Source organism: Pongo pygmaeus, chromosome 23, assembly GCF_028885625.2.
Source record: "Pongo pygmaeus isolate AG05252 chromosome 23, NHGRI_mPonPyg2-v2.0_pri, whole genome shotgun sequence".
In the NCBI taxonomy this organism is placed as follows: domain Eukaryota; kingdom Metazoa; phylum Chordata; class Mammalia; order Primates; family Hominidae; genus Pongo; species Pongo pygmaeus.
The window spans coordinates 37,339,058-37,359,408 of record NC_085931.1 but is presented as its reverse complement, the minus strand read 5'-3'; the positions used below and the strand labels follow the sequence as shown (position 1 = coordinate 37,359,408).

The following is a 20,351-nucleotide window of genomic DNA, read 5'->3' as shown; positions in this document are numbered from 1 at the left end:
CAGCACAAGTTTGCCAGCTATGTGAGAGAAGCACCTTGGAAGCTGGTCATCCAGCCCTGGTCAAGCCTTCAGATGGCTGCAACCCCATGAAAGACCCTGAGTCAGATCCACCCAGCTAAGCCACTCTCAAATTCCTACCAAAAGAAATTATGTGAGATGATGTTTACTGGTGTTGCAAGCCGCTATGTTTGGAGGTAATTGTTCACACTGCAATAGATAACACATAGGTACGCATTAAATATTTGTTAATGACCAAATGAATAAATGAATGATGAAGGCTGTGGTTTCTCCCCTTACTGTGTTTTGCGGATATTTCATTTACAGATAACACCCCAAGTCTAAGGAACCTCATGTTCCAGCTTTCCATATAAGGATAGAGTCTTCACGAATTCTTGAAAGTTAAGTAGGGTAGAAACCATCTGTAAGAAACATTTAGAGGGAAATCAAATTGCTAATCTCAGCTGATCTGGGTTCTCAATTCTGCCAAGTTCAGGACACCATATATATTTTTGGGACAAAATGCAAAATAAGAATAAGCCATGTGCAACTGTATAATGTCACTGTCCTAGAAAAAGTACATGTGCTAGTCTTTAAATATATCAGCTTTGAAATGCCACTTATGGATTGTTTCTATGGTACCAACCTATTTAAAGTTGTAACTGAGCGAGGATTTTTTTTTTCCCCAAATCTTTTGTAGGCAATATGGAAAGTGTGCTGTATGGAATAGGCTGTAGAAATAAGAGGTTAGGAATGTGGACTCTGGGGTTATAACAAACTACCTTAGAAGGTTGAAGAATCAAAGAGATGATGTCTGCAGAGTTTGGCTCTGTGGCCCCTAACACACAGGAATCATGATGTGGGACCCTATGCATGGTTTTGCAAAGAAAGCACCTGCCAGAGAGTTTGAGCTCCCGGGTTTCAGGCCTGGCCCTGTCCTTAAACTCACTGTATGGTGCTGACACCTCCCCTCTGCCAGGGGCTCCCCCACCGCCTCAGCTGTGAAAGGAGAGGTATAGACCCATGAGTGCTGGAGGGCCCTGCCCGACACCTTCTGCCCAAGGAGGCTTGTTGCTTGGCAACCCCTTCTGCGAAGGCCACATGTCTGAGCATCTCATTGGGAATGTAGAAATGAGTGTGGATGTTCCCAAATCTCAAAGCAACGTTTTTGTTTTTTTTCCCCTCTGGGAAATGACAGATCACGATAGATATGAGACCTTGAACCTAAAGCTCTGGTTGCCTTGTAAAACTTTTCCTTGTTTTTCGAAGGCTGGGCATTTGATCCCAGAAATCCTGAAAAACCATGGATTTTTGAGACTGAAAGGGGTATGACATTGGGTTTTTAAAAATGAAGGCTGGCGCAGTGGCTCACACCTGTAATCCCAGCACTTTAGGAGGCCAAGGCAGGTGGATCACGAGGTCAGGAGGTCGAAACCAGCCTGGCCAACATGTTGAAACCCCATCTCTAATAAAAATACAAAAAGTAGCCAGGCATGCTGGTGCACACCTGTAATCCCAGCTACTCAGGAGGCTGAGACAGGAGAATTGCTTGAACCCAGGAAGCATATGTTGCAGTGAGCTGAGATCGTGCCACTGCACTCCAGCCTGGGTGACACAGTGAGACTCTGTCTGGGGGAAAAAAAAATTAAAACAAATAAAAAAACAAAAATTAGCCAGGCGTGGTGGCGTAACGCCAGCTACTCGAGAGGCTGAGGCATGAGAATCACTACAGCTGCGCCTGTAACGCCAGCTACTCAGGAGGCTGAGGCATGAGAATCACTTGAATCTGGGAGGCAGAGGTTGCAAGTGAGCCAAGATTGTGCCACGGCACTCTAGCCTGGGCGACAGAGTGAGACTCTGTCTCAATAAATAAATAAATAAATAAGAATATAGCCACAATCATTTAGAAAGCTCTTACCATGCCAGGAGCTTTACATGCACTAATTATCACTTTCTGTTTTTGTTTTTCTGAAAACAACTCTCTTAGAGCAGTACTGTCATTATCCCCAATCTACAGATGGAAAAATTGAGGTGTCGAGAGGTGAAGCAACCTGCCCTCGGGCCCACATCTAAGAAGTAGCAAAGTGGAGATTTGGATCCTTGAAGTTTTTACTCCAGAGCTTTCATTGTAAGAAATTACAAAAAAAAGTACAGAGAGAAGCATTTTTCCCGTAATAATTTGAAATTAAGGTGACCATTTGATGCCTTATCCACTGCCAAATACATTGATTTACTTTCCAACAAACAAGAACATCCTCTGATGTAACTTAACAGGCAACCATGAAAATCAGGAAATTAACATGGACACATCATTACCATGGCATCGTAGGCCCCATTTAAACTTTTCCAATTGTCCCTGTAACTTCCTTTCAAGCAAAAAGATCCAGTTCAGAATCATGTGTTGTGTTTGGTTGTCATGGCTCTTTGGTCCCCTTCAGTTTGGAACAGTTCCAGGGTCCATCTATGATTTTCATGACCTTGGCACTTTCTAAGATTACAGTTTTGTATACAGCATGTCTCTTTATGTGGGTTTGTCTGATACATCCTCATGATTACATCCAGGTTATGGATCTTCAGCAGGAATATCACAGGGGTGATGTTGCAATCTTCTCAGGGCATCCTATCAAATGCCACATAACTTCACTTTGTCCCATTCCTGACAATGCAGACTCTGATCACTAAATCAGAGCCTGCACTCTTAACTACCCCATGACAGTCCACAAAGGTCCCTTCTTCAGAAGCCACAGAGTGAGTTCCATTTGGTGATGTAAATCCACTAGCATCAGTCCCTCATGATCAAAGTAATTGCAGCTCCACAAAATCTGCTGTAAAGCCATAAACATAGCTACAGAAAAGCCAAGCTTATGTACGCTTTTGGCTTTTGGGCTACAAACAGTGTAAATACATTCAGTACAGACTAAAAACACTTTTTTCTCCTTTGTTTCCCTTACTCTGCTCCTGGTGGGGCTTGTAGTCTGTTAGACCCTCTCTCCTGGCCTTCAATGCTAAAACCACATTTTCTATTTCTTTCCTGAGTACATACTATGTGTCAGGCACAATGATTCTACATGTCACTAGGAATACAGAGATCATTAAGACACAGTCATCATTCCTAAGCAGCCCACATTTAACTGGGTACACAAAAATTGTTGTTTAATTCTTAACAACTACTTGATGGTAGACTTAAGTATTTGACTCCAAGTCCCGTGCTCTTTTTACACTCCAACAATTGCCTCTTGAATCTTTTCATCACATAGAGCAGAGAGAGAAAAATTAAGCAAAAATTAATAGCTAACAGTTCTTCAGCACCTACTGTTACCAGGTACGGTTTTCATTGCCTACAGTTTTATCTTATTGAATCCTTAACCATTTTGCAGAAGAGAAAACAGGCTTAGATGTAATGACTTGCCCAAGGTCCACAGCTGCTAAACTGCAGTCAAGGTTGGAACTCCAGAGCCTGTGGACACTTAAATGTCTACAAGGAGTCCTTGGGCTAGTGAGGGCTTCCCAGGGAGGGCCCATGACTGTTCTGCTCATTGTATCACATTGGCCTAGCACTGGTGAGGGGCACTCAGGTATTTTAATTAGATCAATGAATAAATGAATGAATTTACCAACCTGCTGGAAACGAAAAGAATGGAAACAGCTCCTGGAAAGAATACTTGGGAACTCTAGAGTTTGCCCATTCATTCCTTCCTTCCCTCTTAAACTCCTACATAAAGGCCACTGCCCTGTGCCCACGACGGTGCTTATACCGAGAGCGTCAAAGATACAGGAATCACAGTCTTGACCTTCATTATTCCCATTTGAATGCTGTGTCCCAGGCCCCGTATTGTCTCACAGTATTTACCACAACTACCCTATGGGCTAATCCTACATCTCTATTTTACAGATTTACAATCTCAGAGTGGCAAAGTCTCCTTAGGCCAAGGTGGTTCAGCGGATTCCACACCAGTCATCACAGGCTGAGCGTCACAGTACAAAGCAGGCGCGGCAGGGAGGCCGATTCCGCGGGGAAACCACTCCCCAGCTATTCTAGGCCTTGCAAATCCACCGCTCCTATCTACGATCCCAGCCGGCCGCTCTACAGCCGTATCCGCCGTAGCGTACCACGCTGCCCTGGCAGCCAGCAGAACAGCCGCTGTCGACTAACGTCATTTCCGGCGCGCCGGCCACGGTACATCCGGGTTCTGGGGTAGCAGAGGCGGTCTTCTCGCGCGGATTGTGAAGCTGAATTTGGTACGCTGGACCCTCGGAGAGGTGAGCAAGGCTGGCCACAAGGGGACTCAGCGCCAGTGGGAGTAGGGACGAAGGCTCAGGGAAGGCGAGCTTCGGTCCAAGCCGTTGGGGTGTGGGGAGGGGAATCCATTTCGTAGACAGCTCTGCCGAGGCACGGAGAGGGGCGGTGCCGCTTGGGGTCAACTGGGATTTAGGGCTTGGGTTCAGTTAAGAACATGAGCCTCCTTCGCCAAACCTAGACAGCAAGAGAGAGACAAGCCTGAGGCCTGACTTCTAGCACTCCTGAGTTTGAGCCCTATGAGCAGTGGAACTAGGGTAAGTTACTAACTTCTCTGAACCTCCTTTTTCTTATCTGAAGCGTGAAAACTAACGGTGCCTACCTCGCAGAAGTGTCTTGATGCAGACAGTTGATAATCGGTCTCAAGCGACCAGCATGTACCTAGCGTCTACTGATAAGGGCTTCATAACTTGTGACTACTCAGGGCTTATTACCACTTAACTATGCCCACGCAGGCAGTGGTATTATTTAACTTTATGTATTTGAGATTCACCACCTTTTCTGAAAACCCTTCTGTCCTAAACACTCCTGGAAGAGGTTGGGACCTGTTGCACCCAACCGGTGCACCAGTGAGTAGAAGAAGGCAGAGATAACGTTTTGCCAGAGGTGACCAGAGTTTGACACTGCCTGTGGAAGTAGTGAACTCCGTGTGCCTTAAGGCCGCTTTCAGCAAGACAAGAATCACAATTGCTGTCACCTATTGAGTGTATTATTGTGTAGTGCACCATGCTTGGCGCTTCACGTGCATTTAATTCTCATACACTGGGTATCTGATAGAGTTGAATTTGAACTCAGGCTTCGATTTTAGCGTGCCTGATTTTACAGTCACTTTGCTAAGTTTACACCCTAGTCCCATAATAATAATGATGATTGATGGTAAATACTGAGTGTCAACTTGATTGGATTGAAAGATACGAAGTATTGATCCTGGGTGTGACTATGTGGGTGTTGCCAAAGGAGATTAACATTTGAGTCTGTGGGTGGGGAAAGGCAGATCCACCCTCAATCTGTGTAGGCATAATCTAATCAGCTGCCAGCACGGCAAGAATATAAGCAGACAGAAAAATGTGAAAAGAGAGACTGGCCTAGCCTCTCAGCCTACATTTTTCTCCCGTGCTGGATGCTTCCTGCCCTCCAACATTGGACTTCAAGTTCTTCAGCTTTGGAACTTGACTGGCTCTCCTTGCTTCTCAGCCTGCAGATAGCCTATTGTGGGACCTTTTGATCGTGTGAGTTAATAGTTAATAAGCTCCCCTTTGTATATGTATGTCTATTCCATTAGTTATGTCGCTCTAGAGAACCCTGACTAATACAATGATTAACCTAATCATGGGACTAAAGTAGAAGCTATCGTTTCTTGAGCACTTATTTTGAACTCATTGAATTTGCCTTGTAAGCCTTCTCTAAGGTTGGTATAGTAGTTTATCCCAATTTAAGAAAGACAACTGAATCTGGTCACCCAGCTACCGTGAGGTAGATTCTCTATATCAATCCCTGGACATCTGAATATTAAAATAGTGTTCATAATTGCTACAGTCTTTCAGCTCATCAGAAGAAATTCATGTTTTGTGAGGAAAACTGAAAATTTTGTTTCATCAAGTAATGTATTTCAAAAAGCATATTCTAAAAAAATCACTCTCCTAGGACCACCAAGGATCCAGATATAATTCTTTCCTCAGTAATAGAAAAAAGAATCTGAGATCTAAGAAGATATCTACTCATTTTCTAAGGTAATAATGTACAAAATAACCTACTTAGTTATTTTTGTGTGGTTTGTGTATGGGTGAATATGTGTGACATTTATGATATTGACTAGGACAAGGAAATATGTACTTTTAAAGAATCAGACTGTTGGGAGTAGTATTTTGTTCACCTGTTTTAGTACTGCTTGTTATCTAGAAGTAGGTTTTTAATATCTTTTTTATTGAATAGTAATGCCGACTTTAATGGACTTTGAATTTGGAGAAAGTTCTGAAAGCAGCAAGGAATAGAGACTCACAAGGAATCCTTCTACTGCTGCCCCCAGGACTTAACGGCCTGTGCTCTTTTTGTCTCTTCCTTTAGTGACTGGCCATGTCATTGTCCCACTTATACCGGGATGGGGAAGGCCGCATTGATGATGATGATGACGAGCGGGAGAACTTTGAGATCACTGACTGGGATCTCCAGAATGAGTTCAACCCCAACCGACAGCGCCACTGGCAGACCAAGGAAGAAGCCACCTACGGGGTGTGGGCAGAGCGAGACTCGGATGATGAGAGGCCCAGCTTTGGAGGCAAACGGTATTGCCTGGCATGGGGGCTGCTTCATCTTGCTTTAGGGAAGAGGGGGAAGATGGACAGGGAGTGGAGGAGATACCCTGATAAGTATACTTCTCATCTGGCCTTGTTGAGACTGTTAGCTGTGACATCATCTCGAGAGGTCTGGTTTCCTCTTTAGGCTAGAGTGCTGCTCTTTCACTGATTTATTTTATTCTATTTATTTTATTTTATTTTTTTGAGACATGGTTTCACTCTGTTGCCCAGGCTGGAGTGCAGTGACGTGATCTTGGCTAGCTGCAACCTCCACCTTCCGGGTTTAAGTGATTCCTGTGCTTCAGCCTCCCGAGTAGCTGGGATTACAGGCAAACGCCACCACCTCCAGCTAATGTTTGTATTATTAGTAGAGACGGGGTTTTGCCATGTTGGCCAGGCTGGTCTTGAACTCCTGACCTCAAGTGATCCACCCACCTCAGCCTCCCAAAGTGCTGGGATTACAGGCGTGAGCCACCACGCCTGGCCTCACTGATTTAATTACCAGTGTTTATTGAGTGATTACTATGTATTAGGCCTGTGCTGTAGACCCATTCTTGCCTTCCTGGAGCCCAGACACTAGAAGATGGAAATAGGCATTAACAACTCAGACAATCAAACTTGTAACTGTGATGTAGAACATGAGGGACATGAGGACATGAAGACATGAGGGAGAACACATTTTAGGGCATTTCACCTCTTCTGAGAGGTCAAGGAAGATTTCTGTGGAGAAAAGTGACCCTTAAGCTGATATGACTGACAGTAGAAGGTAACTAGGGTGGTAGAAGAGGTCCCAATATGCAAAGGCCCTTGATGGGAAGCATCACGGTATCCACAAGGATATGAAAGGCTTGGGGGCTGGAGCAGAGAGAGGGAAGGGTAGCATAGAGTGTGTGATAGAGAGGGTGTGATGTGGGGCTGGGTTATGTTTTGAGAAGACCCTTTTGCTGGTGTGCTGAATCAGCATGGAGCCACAGTGGAAGACTGTGAGGAGGCCAAGCCAGTGGTCCCTGCACAGGTAGTGGAGGACTGGTCTAGGATGGTGGTAGGCGATGAGGACTCAGGCTGCATGTCTCCTCCCCAGCACAAGGTTATGTGTGCCCTGGCTGAACCTCACTCAACCAGGGTGTGCCAGGTTGGGGTTTTTTCCTCCATGGCCTCACCTGTAGCCTCTGGGCTCCATCCTATTGAGAGTGTGCCTTTTGCTTTTTCTTTCTTTTTGAGATGGAGTCTTGCTCTGTCGCCAGGCTGGAGTACAGTGGTGCGATCTTGGCTCACTGCAACCTCTGCCTCCCGGGTTCAAGCGATTCTCCTGCCTCAGCCTCCCGAGTAGCTGGGACTACAGGCACATGCCATCACACCAGCTAAGTTTTGTATTTTTAGTAGAGACGGGGTTTCACCATGTTGGCCAGGATCTCTTGACCTTGTCATCCGCCTGCCTCGGCCTCCGAAAGTGCTGGGATTACAGGCGTGAGCCACCACGCCCAGCTGAGAATGTGCCTTTTTCAAAGGAGACTGGGGGAGAAAGAGTATAGAGATTAGTCCAAACTTCTCATCCACAAGGAAGTCTGAAAGTAGATGACAGATAGATCAGGGAACAAGAATTGCATAATCATAAGATAATAATAATAGCTAACATCTCTTGGCTGCTTACTTGTTCTGGCTATTTCACAAGCCTGGATTAATTTTCCTTATGAGAAAGGTACCATTATTGTCCCCATTTTACAGATTAAGAGACTAAGGCTAATGGTCATACAACTAGGCAGAGGCTAAGCTAGAATTGGAACCTGGACCTATCTGACTCTAGAGTTTGGGATCTAAATCACTAAGTTATATTACAATTTTAGGAAAAAACTCCCTAAATTCTGTTGTTGCCCTGAGGATGTTGAATTACTAGGTTGGTCATTTGACAAGGTATCACTTTATTTGCTGTATTCCCAGGTTTTCTTTTTTCTTTGAAACACAGTCTCTGTTACCCAAGCTGGAGTGTGCAGTGGCGTGACCTCAGCTCACTGCACCCTCTGTCTTCTGGGTTCAAGTGTTTCTCATGTGTCAGCCTCCTGAGTGGCGTGGGATTACAGGCGTGTGCCACCACACTCAGCTAATTTTTTGTATTTTTATTAGAGATAGGATTTTGCTATGTTGGCCAGGCTGGTCTCGAACTCCTGGCCTCAAGCCTCCCAAAGTGCTGAGATTACGGGCGTGAGCCGCTGTACCTGGCTCCAGGGTTTTTTATTGTAATTTTTTCTTTTTTAAACCACACAGTACAAATACATCAATTTTATTTTATACAAAAAGGACCTGAGGTTAATGGCTTGATGTAAGTGCTTGAAGCAGTCAGAGTTTAAATCAATATATTTCATTTTACAGAGTTAATTTCTTATTTCTTAGGGGACTTTAGTATAATTTTCTTTTTTTCTTTTCTTTTTTTTGTTTTTTTTTTGGAGACAAGGTCTCACTCTTTTGCCAGGCTGGGGCGCAGTGACATGATTATAGCTCACCGCAGCTTCAACTTCCTGGGCTCAGGCAATCCTCCCATCTCAGCTTCCCATGTAGTTAGGACCACAGGCTTGCACAACCATGCCTGGCTAATTTTTATTTATTTTTTTTATAGAGACGAAGTCTCACCATGTTGCCCTGGCTGGAAATTTTCACATTCAAATAAATTTAATGGCTAGGAGCTTTTTCTAAGTTTGATTAATATAATTGTTACATGCTTTACATTCATATAATCTTTCAATGGGTTTTATTTATTTATGATTATCCGTCAAAATTTCTGCTCCTGTTGGCTTTTTGTACTTGATATAGTTTTCAAAACAAATGCTTTTTATGATAAATTAATTTTTAAAATGTAGGAAAATTGTATTATCACATCATATTTTGAATTTGTAATCAACCCTACATTGACGTGATAACTCTTCAGCCGTAGAGGAATATATCAGGTAAAATGTTAAATGTGACTACAGGAAGCCAAATCTGGGGTCCTTTGGATTTTTTGACACATTAAAAAATGTGTTACTTTTTTAAAAAACCTCCCATGAGATTCACTCTAAGGAGTTTTCAAGCACGTAGTTTCCGCAAAGGGATCGCTGCAGAGAAAAGAGTTCTTTATCGACCCGGTGGGGCTTTGTTTCTGTGCCTACAGGGCCCGTGACTACTCTGCACCAGTCAACTTCATCAGCGCAGGGCTCAAGAAAGGGGCAGCGGAGGAGGCAGAGTTGGAAGATTCTGATGACGAAGAGAAACCTGTTAAGCAGGACGACTTTCCTAAGGATTTTGGACCAAGGAAGTTAAAAACGGTAGAGTCTTTATTGCAGGATTGTGACCCTAGTAATATCCTTCAATGCTTGGGTCATTGTGGCCCAAGCATTTTCTAGCCAGGGAGAAACTCATCTGGAATGCATTTTGTGAGTGTCTCCTTTTGGTGGCAGGTTTCTGTGAGTTGTGAAGTGTGTAGTGCAGTCTCTTCCTTCCTGACACGTATCACACACATTTTTGGTTCATAATGACACATTTCATAGTGCTGTATAACTTAGGCCATTTTCCTGTTGGCCAGGCTTTCTTAGATTTTTCTTCTTTTTGTTTTTCCATTAACTAAGCTTTGATTTTTCTTCTTTGCAGGGTGGCAATTTTAAGCCCAGCCAGAAAGGTTTTGCAGGAGGAACCAAATCGTTCATGGACTTCGGCAGCTGGGAAAGACACACTAAAGGAATTGGACAGAAGCTTCTTCAGAAGATGGGCTACGTCCCTGGACGGGGCCTCGGGAAGAATGCACAAGGTATTGCACCTTTGTCTTGCATGATGGAGGAGGGCAGGCAGAGGGAAGGAGAGGGGTGTTGGGAGAGGAGGTTTGCTTTTCCCTTTTAAAAGCACTTTATCTCTCCAGCCTGGTTTGCCAGCACAAGACATTTGTGCTCCTAAGCTACCTTGCTTTATCAAAGCTCAAGTTAAATAAGTAATTGTTTCAACAGCAAGAAAAGGGTTAGGGTCTAAAACAGGCTGCAAACAGGTTGAAAACAGGCTTTTTTTCTGGTCCTGACCAGTGCTTCTGAAAACAAAAATGAGGCTGGGTGTGGTGACTCACACCTGTAATCCCAGCACTTTGGGAGGCCAAGGCGGGTGGTGGATCGCTTGAGGTCAGGAGTTCAAGACCAGCCTGACGAACATGGTGAAACCCCGTCTCTACTAAAAATACAAAAATCAGTTGGGTGTGGAGGCATGAGCCTGTAATCCCAGCTACTCAGAAGGCTGAGGCAGGAGAATCGCTTGAACCCAGGAAGTAGGGGTTGCAGTGAGCCAAGATCACGCCACTGCACTCCAGCCTGGGCAACAGAGCGAGACTCCGTCTCTGAATAAATAAATAAATAAATAAATAAATAGAATAAATAAAAACAAAAATGAATTAGTTGCTAATATTTAAAAAACAGACAATTTCACCTAAAATTCTAGATTTTGCCTGGCAGTAGTTAGTTGAGGCAAGTGAGAGCTGCTCCTGGGACGATGGACATGGCCTTCTCTTGGAGGCAGTCTCCATTACCCCCTGTTGTCTTCCACCCCAACCCACAGGAACTTTTCTTGGTCCCAGAGTCATTTGAGTTCGCTATCCCTATTCACAAGGGTTTTAGTTTTGTGGAAACAGTTATTTGTCCTTCAGGAATGTCAGTAAAACATTGTGCATAGCTTTTTTAATAGCTAGTGCCATATGGCTGTAAAACTGGCTGAGCAAATCCTGCATTGGTTACTTCCATCTTCCTCTGGTAGCCCAGTCTCCTCCTGTCTTCTCGTGGCCAGCCCCATTGAGATACAGCCCCTGTCACACTCTTATCTTCTTGAGACCAAAGCCTTTCAAACCAAACAGTTGGATTCTTCCTACAGGAACATTTCCTCCTCTTCTTGAGCTATTTCCTATGCATGATTGCCAAGTAGATATCATCAAATGTATCCTACACATTCAAATTCCAGTCTCTAAATAATAATAATAACATTATTATTTTTTGAGACAGAATTTTACTCTTGTTGCCCAGACTGGAGTGCAGTGGCACGATCTCAACTCATCTGCAACCTCCACCTCCTGGGTTCAAGTGATTCTCCTGCCTCAGCCTCCCGAGTAGCAGGGATTACAGGCACCTGCCACCGTGCCCAGCTAATTTTTGTATTTTTGGTAGAGACGGGGTTTTACTGTGTTGGCCAGGCTAGTCTCGAACCCCTGACCTCAAGTGATCCAGCCTCCTCAGCCTCCCAAAGTGCTGGGATTATAGGTGTGAGCCACTGTGCCTGGCCTCTAAATAATTATTAAAGTGAAATCCAGTCCAGATTATGTGTTGAAAACATTAGGTACATGAAAAATACATGAACTTGAGTAAAGATACACTGAATGAGAATGAGGGGATAGTTTTTTTGCTTTTTTTTGATACAAGGTCTCACTCTGTTACCTAGGGTAGAGTGCAGTGGCATGGCATGATCGTAGCCCACTGCAGCCTCAACCTCCTGGGCTCAAGCCTGCCAAGTAGCTGGGACCACAGGCACACTCTGCCGTGCCTGGCTAATTTTTTCTTTTTTTGTAGATGGGGGTCTTACTATGTTGCCCAGGCTGGTTCAAGACCTTGGCCTCCCAAAGTGCTAGGATTACAAGCATGAGCCACAACGCCTGGCCCAGGGATAGCTTTTATTTAAGACTTCAGTGGAACTAAATGGAAGGGAGGCAGGGATGGAAAATTTGGAGTCGGGGGAATGTCTTCATTGAAATGTTGTGGTCCTATTCGTAAACTCTTTCATGAGAAAAACAACATTTATTTCTAGGGTTTAAACTTGTTATAAAAAAGTTAAACATAGGAGATAGGAACTCCTAAGTAAAATATGTGAGGAGTCTTATATTAAGTTGCAGCTTCACTTCAGTCAGAATCAATATAGTATCGGAATTACTGCATTTTCCCTAATAGAGGCTCCCAAGGAAGTGAAGCATAGAATTTAGTATGCTGGAGTTCTCAGTTATAAATGTAGTGTTCTGTTTTCTTCCTGTCCACTAAACAATCCAAGTGGAAATGGAAATCTATTTGGGATATAAATAAACTAGTCAGCAGACTGTTCTGTGGTAGCATAAATGCTCATAAGTTTCAAATCACAAGGGACAATAGTGTTCTGAGGGCAGAGAATAGCTCTCTTTCCTGAGTAGCATGTTATTTTGTGGAAGGAGCAAGAAACTGTCATTTCACTGAGTGGCTGATTCACATACATGAATTGCTGTGATCGTAAGACTCTCTTTTTTTTGCTGAAATTCCTCAGGTATCATTAACCCAATCGAAGCCAAGCAGAGAAAGGGAAAAGGTGCTGTGGGGGCTTATGGGTCCGAGCGCACCACTCAGTCCATGCAAGACTTCCCTGTGGTTGACTCAGAGGAAGAAGCTGAAGAGGTAACTGGAAGTCAGGAGACATGGGTGGATGGTGTCCTGTCCATTTCTAATGGCTGTTCATTTATCCCTTCATTCTGTTAGTCGTCAGATGTTTATTGTACATGTACCATATGCCAGGTACTGGGCTGAAGGCTAGGTGCACCATGATGAGAGGGCGAGGGTGGACAGAGTAAACAAGCAGCTGTGGCGTGGAAGTGGCAGTTGAAATGGCAGAAGGTGCTAGGAGCTGCCTAGACAGAAAATAAGGTTGGGGGTTGGGAGGTGGTGTTGACCTACTTTTATAAATAGGCTGGTCAGGGAAACCTTTTAGGAAAGGAAACATTTCAGTTGAGACTTGGCAGAAGGGTGAGCTGAGAAGCCAGAGGACACTGAGAGGCTCTGAGCTTGGTGGTTAAGAAACCATAAAGGAAGCCCTTGTGGTGGGAGGGTGGTACACAAAGCAGAGGGGGAAGGAAGTGCATTCAGAGGGGTGGATGGTCCACAAGACAGCCATGACAGCCATTTTTAGGTGCTCGGGTTTCATCCCAAGTGCAGCAGGGAGCCATCTGCTGGCAGCTTTGTGTCCCTTTTCCCCAGTGATAGAAGGGGCCAGCTCTCTTGATTGAAGTATTACTCTTTTCCCGTTTGAATTTATGGGGGAAGCAGGATGCTGCAAAGAAACATGTTACTCTTCATGTCACTGACCTTTTGATGAAAGAGTCATTTGATAAATGTGGGATTGGCCACTCTGAGTCAGGGGTTCTCAGACTTAGAAGCCTACAGGTGCCAGGCATACCACAGAAGCAAGTAAGATGAGCCAGGTGCTAGACAATAAAGAGTAGTGGGGACTGTGGCACACAAGTGAGGCTGTAGTCTGTGTAGAAGGTAAATCTTTATTCAGCTCTAGGTGATTGTTGCTTATGAGGATGTGGGCTCAGTATTGCCTGGTCCTCTGATTTTCCTAAAGTAGTCAGATGTCTAGATACTTCTAGAGAAAAAATGACAAGTCTTAACCAGTATGAGAAAAACATAATGACAACCCCAAAACCAACTTCTGTGGGCTGGACTCTACTACTGTCACACTAAGAAAGTTTACAAATTTGTGTTGGGCCACATTCAGAGCCGTCCTGGGCTGCGGGTTGGACAAGCTTGCCTTAGCTCCTCCTGTAGAAAGGTTTTGCAGACCCTGATTGTAAGAGATATCTTTGCTTTAAGAGTTAGGGCCTGCTTATTTATCGTCATTTTAAAGTTAGAAACAAGGTTTTGTGTACTTAAAAAATCCTTTACATTGCATTTTTAAGTTTTACATGAGGTACCTTTAAAAGTAGTATAGTGCCTGCCCATAGTAGATGCTCAATAAATGTTGTTTCCTTTATCTTTATTTTTGTTTCTCCCTCCCATCTGGTGCACCTGCCTTCTGAACCTCATTATTTGTAAGAGGGCGAATGTGGTCAAGGAGTATCATTAGATAGTTTTGGTGTCTTGCAGGGGCATCCTTTCCTTCCTTCATCTAGAGCCTGTAAATAAATCTAAGACAGTGAATGGTGACATCTGCTAATGGTCTCAGCTACCTCACCTGTTGTAAAAAGTGGTTGTTCCTTGCTGCATCTGACTGTGTTCTTCTGGTCCAGGAGTTTCAAAAGGAGCTGAGCCAGTGGAGGAAAGACCCAAGTGGAAGCAAGAAGAAGCCCAAATACTCTTACAAGACCGTGGAAGAGTTGAAGGCCAAGGGCAGGATTAGCAAGAAGCTCACTGCTCCCCAGAAGGAACTTTCTCAAGTCAAGGTACAGCATCTACACCCCAGAATTAATCACAGAACATGTTCTAGGGGTTTTTGGATCTTTCAGCTAGGCTTTTTCTTTTTCTTTTTTTTTTTGGTACCTTGCTTTTCTCACTTATTTATGGGAGTGTAATGAATTAATACTATGCTCACATAGTATTAATATCACGTTCCTATTCATTACACTCCCATATTTAGTAATAGTTACCAAGTTCCTTCTCTGCCAGGCACTCTTCACGGCACTACACTGGTAAACCAAATGATGTTCCTGTGTTTCTGGAGCTTACATCAGTGAATTTAATAACATTCTTGTTATTAAAAACTCAGTGCGAAGTGTTTATAATGAGCGCATAATTCCAGACAGTGGCTATACTGTATTACTTGATCCTACCTCCATTGTTAGACGTTTAGCTTTTATCTGGTTTAGTTTGGGTTTTTGGCTGGTTAGTTTGTATATAAAACTTTGTTTTTGTTTCAGACATTTTTTAAGGATAGACATGTACATGTACAATCACCATGTTGAATACAAAAGTACTTAAGGCATTTAAATACTCAGAAGGTTGTGTTAACTCTCTCTGACCAGGAGGGCAGGGGAGAGTCCCCAGGGCTCCTTAGCCAGCATTGAGTATTTTCTTTTTTTAAGATAGATTAAATTTTCAGCCACTGTTACGTGCATATAGTGTATTAAGTTTTCCATTACTTGGCAGGGCATGGTGGCTCATGCCTGTAATCCCAGCACTTTGGGAGGCCTAGGCGGGCGGATCACGAGGTCAGGAGATTGAGACCGCCTTGTAATATGGTGAAACCCTGTCTCTACTAAAAATACAAAAAATTAGCCGGACGTGGTGGCGGGTGCCTGTAGTCCCAGCTACTCGGGAGGCTGAGGCAGGAGAATGGCATTCCAGGAGGCGGAACTTGCAGTGAGCAGAGATCGTGCCACTGCACTCCAGCCTGGGGGACAGAGCGAGACTCCATCTCAAAAAAAAACAACAACAACAAAACAGTTTTCCATTACTTTTCCAAGTAGTCAAAGAACAGTGGTGACAGTTGCCTGTTGTCATTTGCTGTAGGATATGTAGTGTGTCATAGACCTCAAAGAAAGCCTTTAGTGGGGTTCTTAAACATGAGCTGTTATCTGGATGACCTGATAAGAAATACGGGTGTCTAGGTGCCTCCCAGGAATTTTGAGTCTAGACTGAACCTCAGGAGTCTTTTTTTTTTTCCCTCCAGTGATTCTAAAGCTGGTGGTTCATGGATCACACTCTTACTTAAAAATCATTAAGTATCTGAATCATTAAGATTCTGAATCATTCTGTTTCAGAAGTGCAGTCCATATTCACATTTCCTGTTTTCCTAAAATATTGGAATTAGCTCATTGTCTAGGTTGCCTTTGTTCAATTAGCCTTTTGTATATTTTATTTTGTTTTAAAATTAAAAGGCCGGGCGCAGTTGCTCACACCTGTAATCCCAGCACTTTGGGAGGCCGAGGCGGGCGGATCACAAGGTCAAGAGATTGAGACCTTCCTGGCTAACACGGTGAAACCCCGTCCCTACTAAAAATACAAAAAATTAGCCAGGTGTTGTGATGGGCGCCCGTAGTCCCAGCTACTTGGGAGGCTGAGGCAGGAGAATGGCATAAACCTGGGAGGCGGAGCTTGCAGTGAGCTGAGATCGCACCACTGCATTCCAGCCTGGGCAACAGAGCGAGACTCCATCTCAAAAAAATAAATAAAAATAAATAATAAATAAATAAAATTAAATAAAAAAACAACTTTGTTATTACAATAGCAGTGTGTAGTACATTTTAGAAAATTAGGAAATAGGCAAAAATGTAGAAAATATTTCCCATCCTTCCAAGATTACCAAATGTTAACATCTTGTTATACATCCTAGATCTTTTTCTATGCTTATGTGCATTTTTTTAATCAAAATGTGATATTCTGATTGTATGTTACCTTCCTTGATCAGTATAGCTTCTACCTTTCCATTAAAATAAATTTTTCACATCTACTAATACTCAGTCCCTATTTAAATTCCATGTTTCCCTAAAAAGTCTTCTCTATCTGGCTTGTTCACAGTGATCCAACCTAGAACTGCTTGCTGCATCTGATTTTGTCCCTGGAGTCTCCTTTAGGCTAGGACAGTGTGGTTCCCACCTTATAACACTGCCCTTCTCCAGCTCTGTTGAATAATGTGGTTTCTACACACTTCCCCTGTCATGGGGCCTTCTCCTGGGCTTAGCTGTGTGTTTAACAGGGCTGCAGCGGTGTTAACCTTCGTCCCTCTACGTTTTCCAAGGTCATAGACATGACAGGCCGGGAGCAGAAGGTCTACTACAGCTACAGTCAGATCAGCCACAAGCACAACGTTCCCGATGATGGGCTGCCGCTGCAGTCCCAACAGCTGCCACAGTCTGGCAAAGAGGCCAAGGCCCCGGGCTTCGCGCTGCCCGAGCTGGAGCACAACCTGCAGCTGCTCATTGACCTCACGGAGCAGGAGATCATCCAGAATGACCGGCAGCTACAGTATGAGCGGGACATGGTGGTCAACCTCTTCCACGAGCTGGAGAAGATGACCGAGGTCCTGGACCACGAGGAGCGGGTCATCTCCAACCTCAGCAAGGTCCTGGAGATGGTGGAGGAGTGCGAGCGGCGGATGCAGCCCAACTGCAGCAACCCCCTCACCCTGGACGAGTGTGCCCGCATCTTTGAAACCCTGCAGGACAAGTACTATGAGGAGTACAGGATGTCCGACCGTGTGGACCTCGCCGTGGCCATCGTCTATCCACTCATGAAGGAGTACTTCAAGGAGTGGGATCCCCTCAAAGTGAGTTGTTGGGAAAATCAACCTATCCCTGCCTCTCGGTTGGGCTTACCCTTGCTTGATGAGTTGGTCCAATGGGCAGGGAGGGCTGGAGAGCCCGAGGCCCCTCAGCTGCTTGCCTTTTTCCTCAGGACTGCACTTACGGCACCGAGATCATCTCCAAGTGGAAAAGCCTCCTGGAGAATGACCAGCTCTTGTCCCATGGCGGACAGGACCTCTCGGCAGATGCCTTTCACAGGTACCACAGAGCAGGGCTCTGCACCCCAGCTCCTTTCTCCTGGGGGGTTGGGAAGGATTGCTGAAGGTGGGGGAAGGCAGCAGTGCTGGCCTTGATTAATTTTCTGCTCATGCTGACACTGCTTTAGGAATTTAAATTCATTTGGCTATGAATTCTTTTTTTTATTTTATTTTTTTGAAATGTTTTATTTCCATAGGGTTTTGGGGAACAGGTAGTATTTGGTTACATGAGTAAGTTCTTTAGTGGTGATTCGTGAGATTTTGGTGTACCCATCTCCTGAGCAGTATACATTGAACCCAATTTGTAGTCTTTTTTTTTTTTTTTTTTGAGACGGAGTCTCACTCTGTCGCCAGGCTAGAGTGCAGTGGTGTGATCTCAGCTCACTGCAGCCTCCAATTGCCTGGTTCAAGCGATTCTTCTGCCTCAGCCTCCCGAGTAGCTGGGATCACAGGCACGCGCCACCATGCCCAGCTAATTTTTGTATTTTTAGTAGAGACAGGGTTTCACCATGTTGGCCAGGATGATCTCGATCTCCTCACCTCGTGATCCGCCTGCCTCGGCCTCCAAAAAAGTGCTGGGATTACAGGCGTGAGCCACCGTGCCTGGTTCAATTTGTAATCTTTTATCCCTCACCCCCTTCCCACCCTTTCCCCGAGTCCCCAAAGTCCATTGTGTCATTCTTATGCCTTTGCATCCTCATAGCTTAGCTTCCACTCATAAGTGAGAACATAAGATGTTTGGTTTTCCATTCTTGAGTTACTTCACTTAGAATAATAGTCTCCAATTCCAACCAGGTTGCTGCGAATGCCATTAATTCATTCCTTTTTATGGCTGAGTCATATTCCATTATATTTATACCACAGTTTCTTTATCCACTCGTTGATTGGTGGGCATTTGGGTTGGTTCCACATTTTTGCAATTGCGAATTGTGCTGCTGTAAACTTGCGTGAGCAAGTATCTTTTTTGTATAATGACTTTTTTTTTTTTTTGAGATGAAGTCTTGCTTTGTCGCCAGGCTGGAGTGCAGTGGCGCGATCTCGGCTCACTGCAACCTCTGCCTCCTGGGTTCAAGTGATTCTCCTGCCTCAGCCTCCCGAGTAGCTGGGACTACAGGTGCTCGCCACCATGCCCAGCTAATTTTTGTATTTTTAGTAGAGACAGGGTTTCACCATGTTGGCCAGGATGGTCTCGATCTCTTGACCTCGTGATCCGCCTGCCTTGGCCTCCCAAAGTGCTGGAATTACAGGCATGAGCCACCGTGCCCAGCCATGACTTCTTTTTCTCTGGGTAGATACCCAGTAGTGGGATTGCTGGATCAAATGGTAGTTGTACTTTTAGTTCTCTAAGGAATCTCCACACTGTTTTCCATAGTGGTTGTACAATTACATTTGGCCATGAATTCAGCTGACACTTGTCAAATGTCTGTTGCGTATCATGCTTGTGCTAGGTGCTGGGCTTACCCTAGGAGTACAGCAGACAGCCTCTGCCTACCGTACAGCAAAAAAGGCAGATGGGAAATAAGGTAGTGAACAAATAAAGGCAGGATGCACACCAGGTACAGCGATAGAGAATTGCAGGCGCGACCTACTTGGAATGGGGGTTGGCACAGAGGTCTTAGGGGAGGTGACATTGAAATTGTGGTAAGAGGGTGAGAGGCGTCAGCTCATGAATAGAAGCCTATAGGTGGGAAAGCACTTGATACCTGGGAAGAAGCCCTTGTGACCCTAAAGCAGCTCTGCCAGGTGGGCAGGCACTACTTAGGAGACCGAGGCCTCAGATTGAGAGGAGAGTCACGAGAACAAGGAAAGAGGCAGGCTCAGGTCTGGCCAGTATGGTGACTGGCCTGATGGTTTCCTCTGATTGAATTTCCATGCTGTTGTATTTTTATTCCTGATTCTAGAGAGGCAGGCGATGGTGGTGTACTTTGAAACCAATGAGTGTAATTAACCAGCCTGTCCTCTGCCTTTCTCCCATAGGTTGATATGGGAAGTCTGGATGCCTTTTGTTCGAAATATTGTCACCCAGTGGCAGCCAAGGAACTGTGACCCGATGGTGGACTTTTTGGATAGTTGGGTGCACATTATTCCTGTGTGGATCTTAGATAACATACTGGACCAACTCATCTTCCCCAAGCTGCAAAAGGAGGTGGGATGAGAGTCATGGGAAACAGCCGTCATCACTAACCACAGGGACTTGTTCAGTCTATGTCTTCATTAGATCAGTGCTGTTAAAACGCCTGGAATTAACAGAATTTGTCAACACAGCTATTGACCTATAGTGTTAATTCCAGCCTTTTTCTCAGCACTTTTTTCCCCAAGCCACCCTCAGGAGGGAATTCATTTTCTTGATTTCATCACTAAAATTAGAATTGTGCTATTTCTGAGATGTAATCAAATGAATGGGCATATTTGTTTGGCAATGTACAAAGGACCGTGGGCCTCGGAGAGCACGGGGCCTCCTCCAGGGGCAGCTCTTGCCTTTAGCCATACAGGGGTGTTATGTGACTGCCCCACAGGCGACATGAACTGATTCTTCT

At 44.6% G+C, this 20,351-nt stretch overlaps 1 protein-coding gene and 1 long non-coding RNA gene across 4 annotated transcripts in view; one reads left to right on the top strand and one right to left on the bottom strand.

Moving 5' to 3' along the window:
- Positions 1–1,984: 1,984 nt before the first annotated feature.
- TFIP11 (tuftelin interacting protein 11) overlaps positions 1,985–20,351 on the top strand; it is a 22,529-nt gene continuing 4,162 nt past the window's right edge. Inside the window, exons 1-11 of one of the 3 annotated variants that reach the window (XM_054470528.2) lie at positions 1,985–2,125; positions 3,890–4,257; positions 5,939–6,024; positions 6,359–6,576; positions 9,731–9,884; positions 10,207–10,363; positions 12,868–12,995; positions 14,606–14,758; positions 17,053–17,580; positions 17,709–17,815; positions 19,792–19,960. In XM_054470528.2, coding sequence (XP_054326503.1) covers positions 6,368–6,576; positions 9,731–9,884; positions 10,207–10,363; positions 12,868–12,995; positions 14,606–14,758; positions 17,053–17,580; positions 17,709–17,815; positions 19,792–19,960 — 1,605 coding nt within the window. In that variant the 5' untranslated portion in view covers positions 1,985–2,125; positions 3,890–4,257; positions 5,939–6,024; positions 6,359–6,367. Of the gene's footprint in view, positions 2,126–3,096; positions 4,552–5,938; positions 6,025–6,358; positions 6,577–9,730; positions 9,885–10,206; positions 10,364–12,867; positions 12,996–14,605; positions 14,759–17,052; positions 17,581–17,708; positions 17,816–19,791; positions 19,961–20,351 lie in introns of those variants that run through there. The other 2 variants (XM_063662742.1, XM_054470527.2) reach the window with 2 other exon arrangements.
- Positions 2,089–4,230, bottom strand: LOC129023610 (uncharacterized). Its single transcript, XR_008496863.2, has 2 exons — positions 3,616–4,230; positions 2,089–3,239 (listed from the first exon to the last, which is right to left on the bottom strand). It is a non-coding gene; the product is annotated as an uncharacterized LOC129023610 (long non-coding RNA).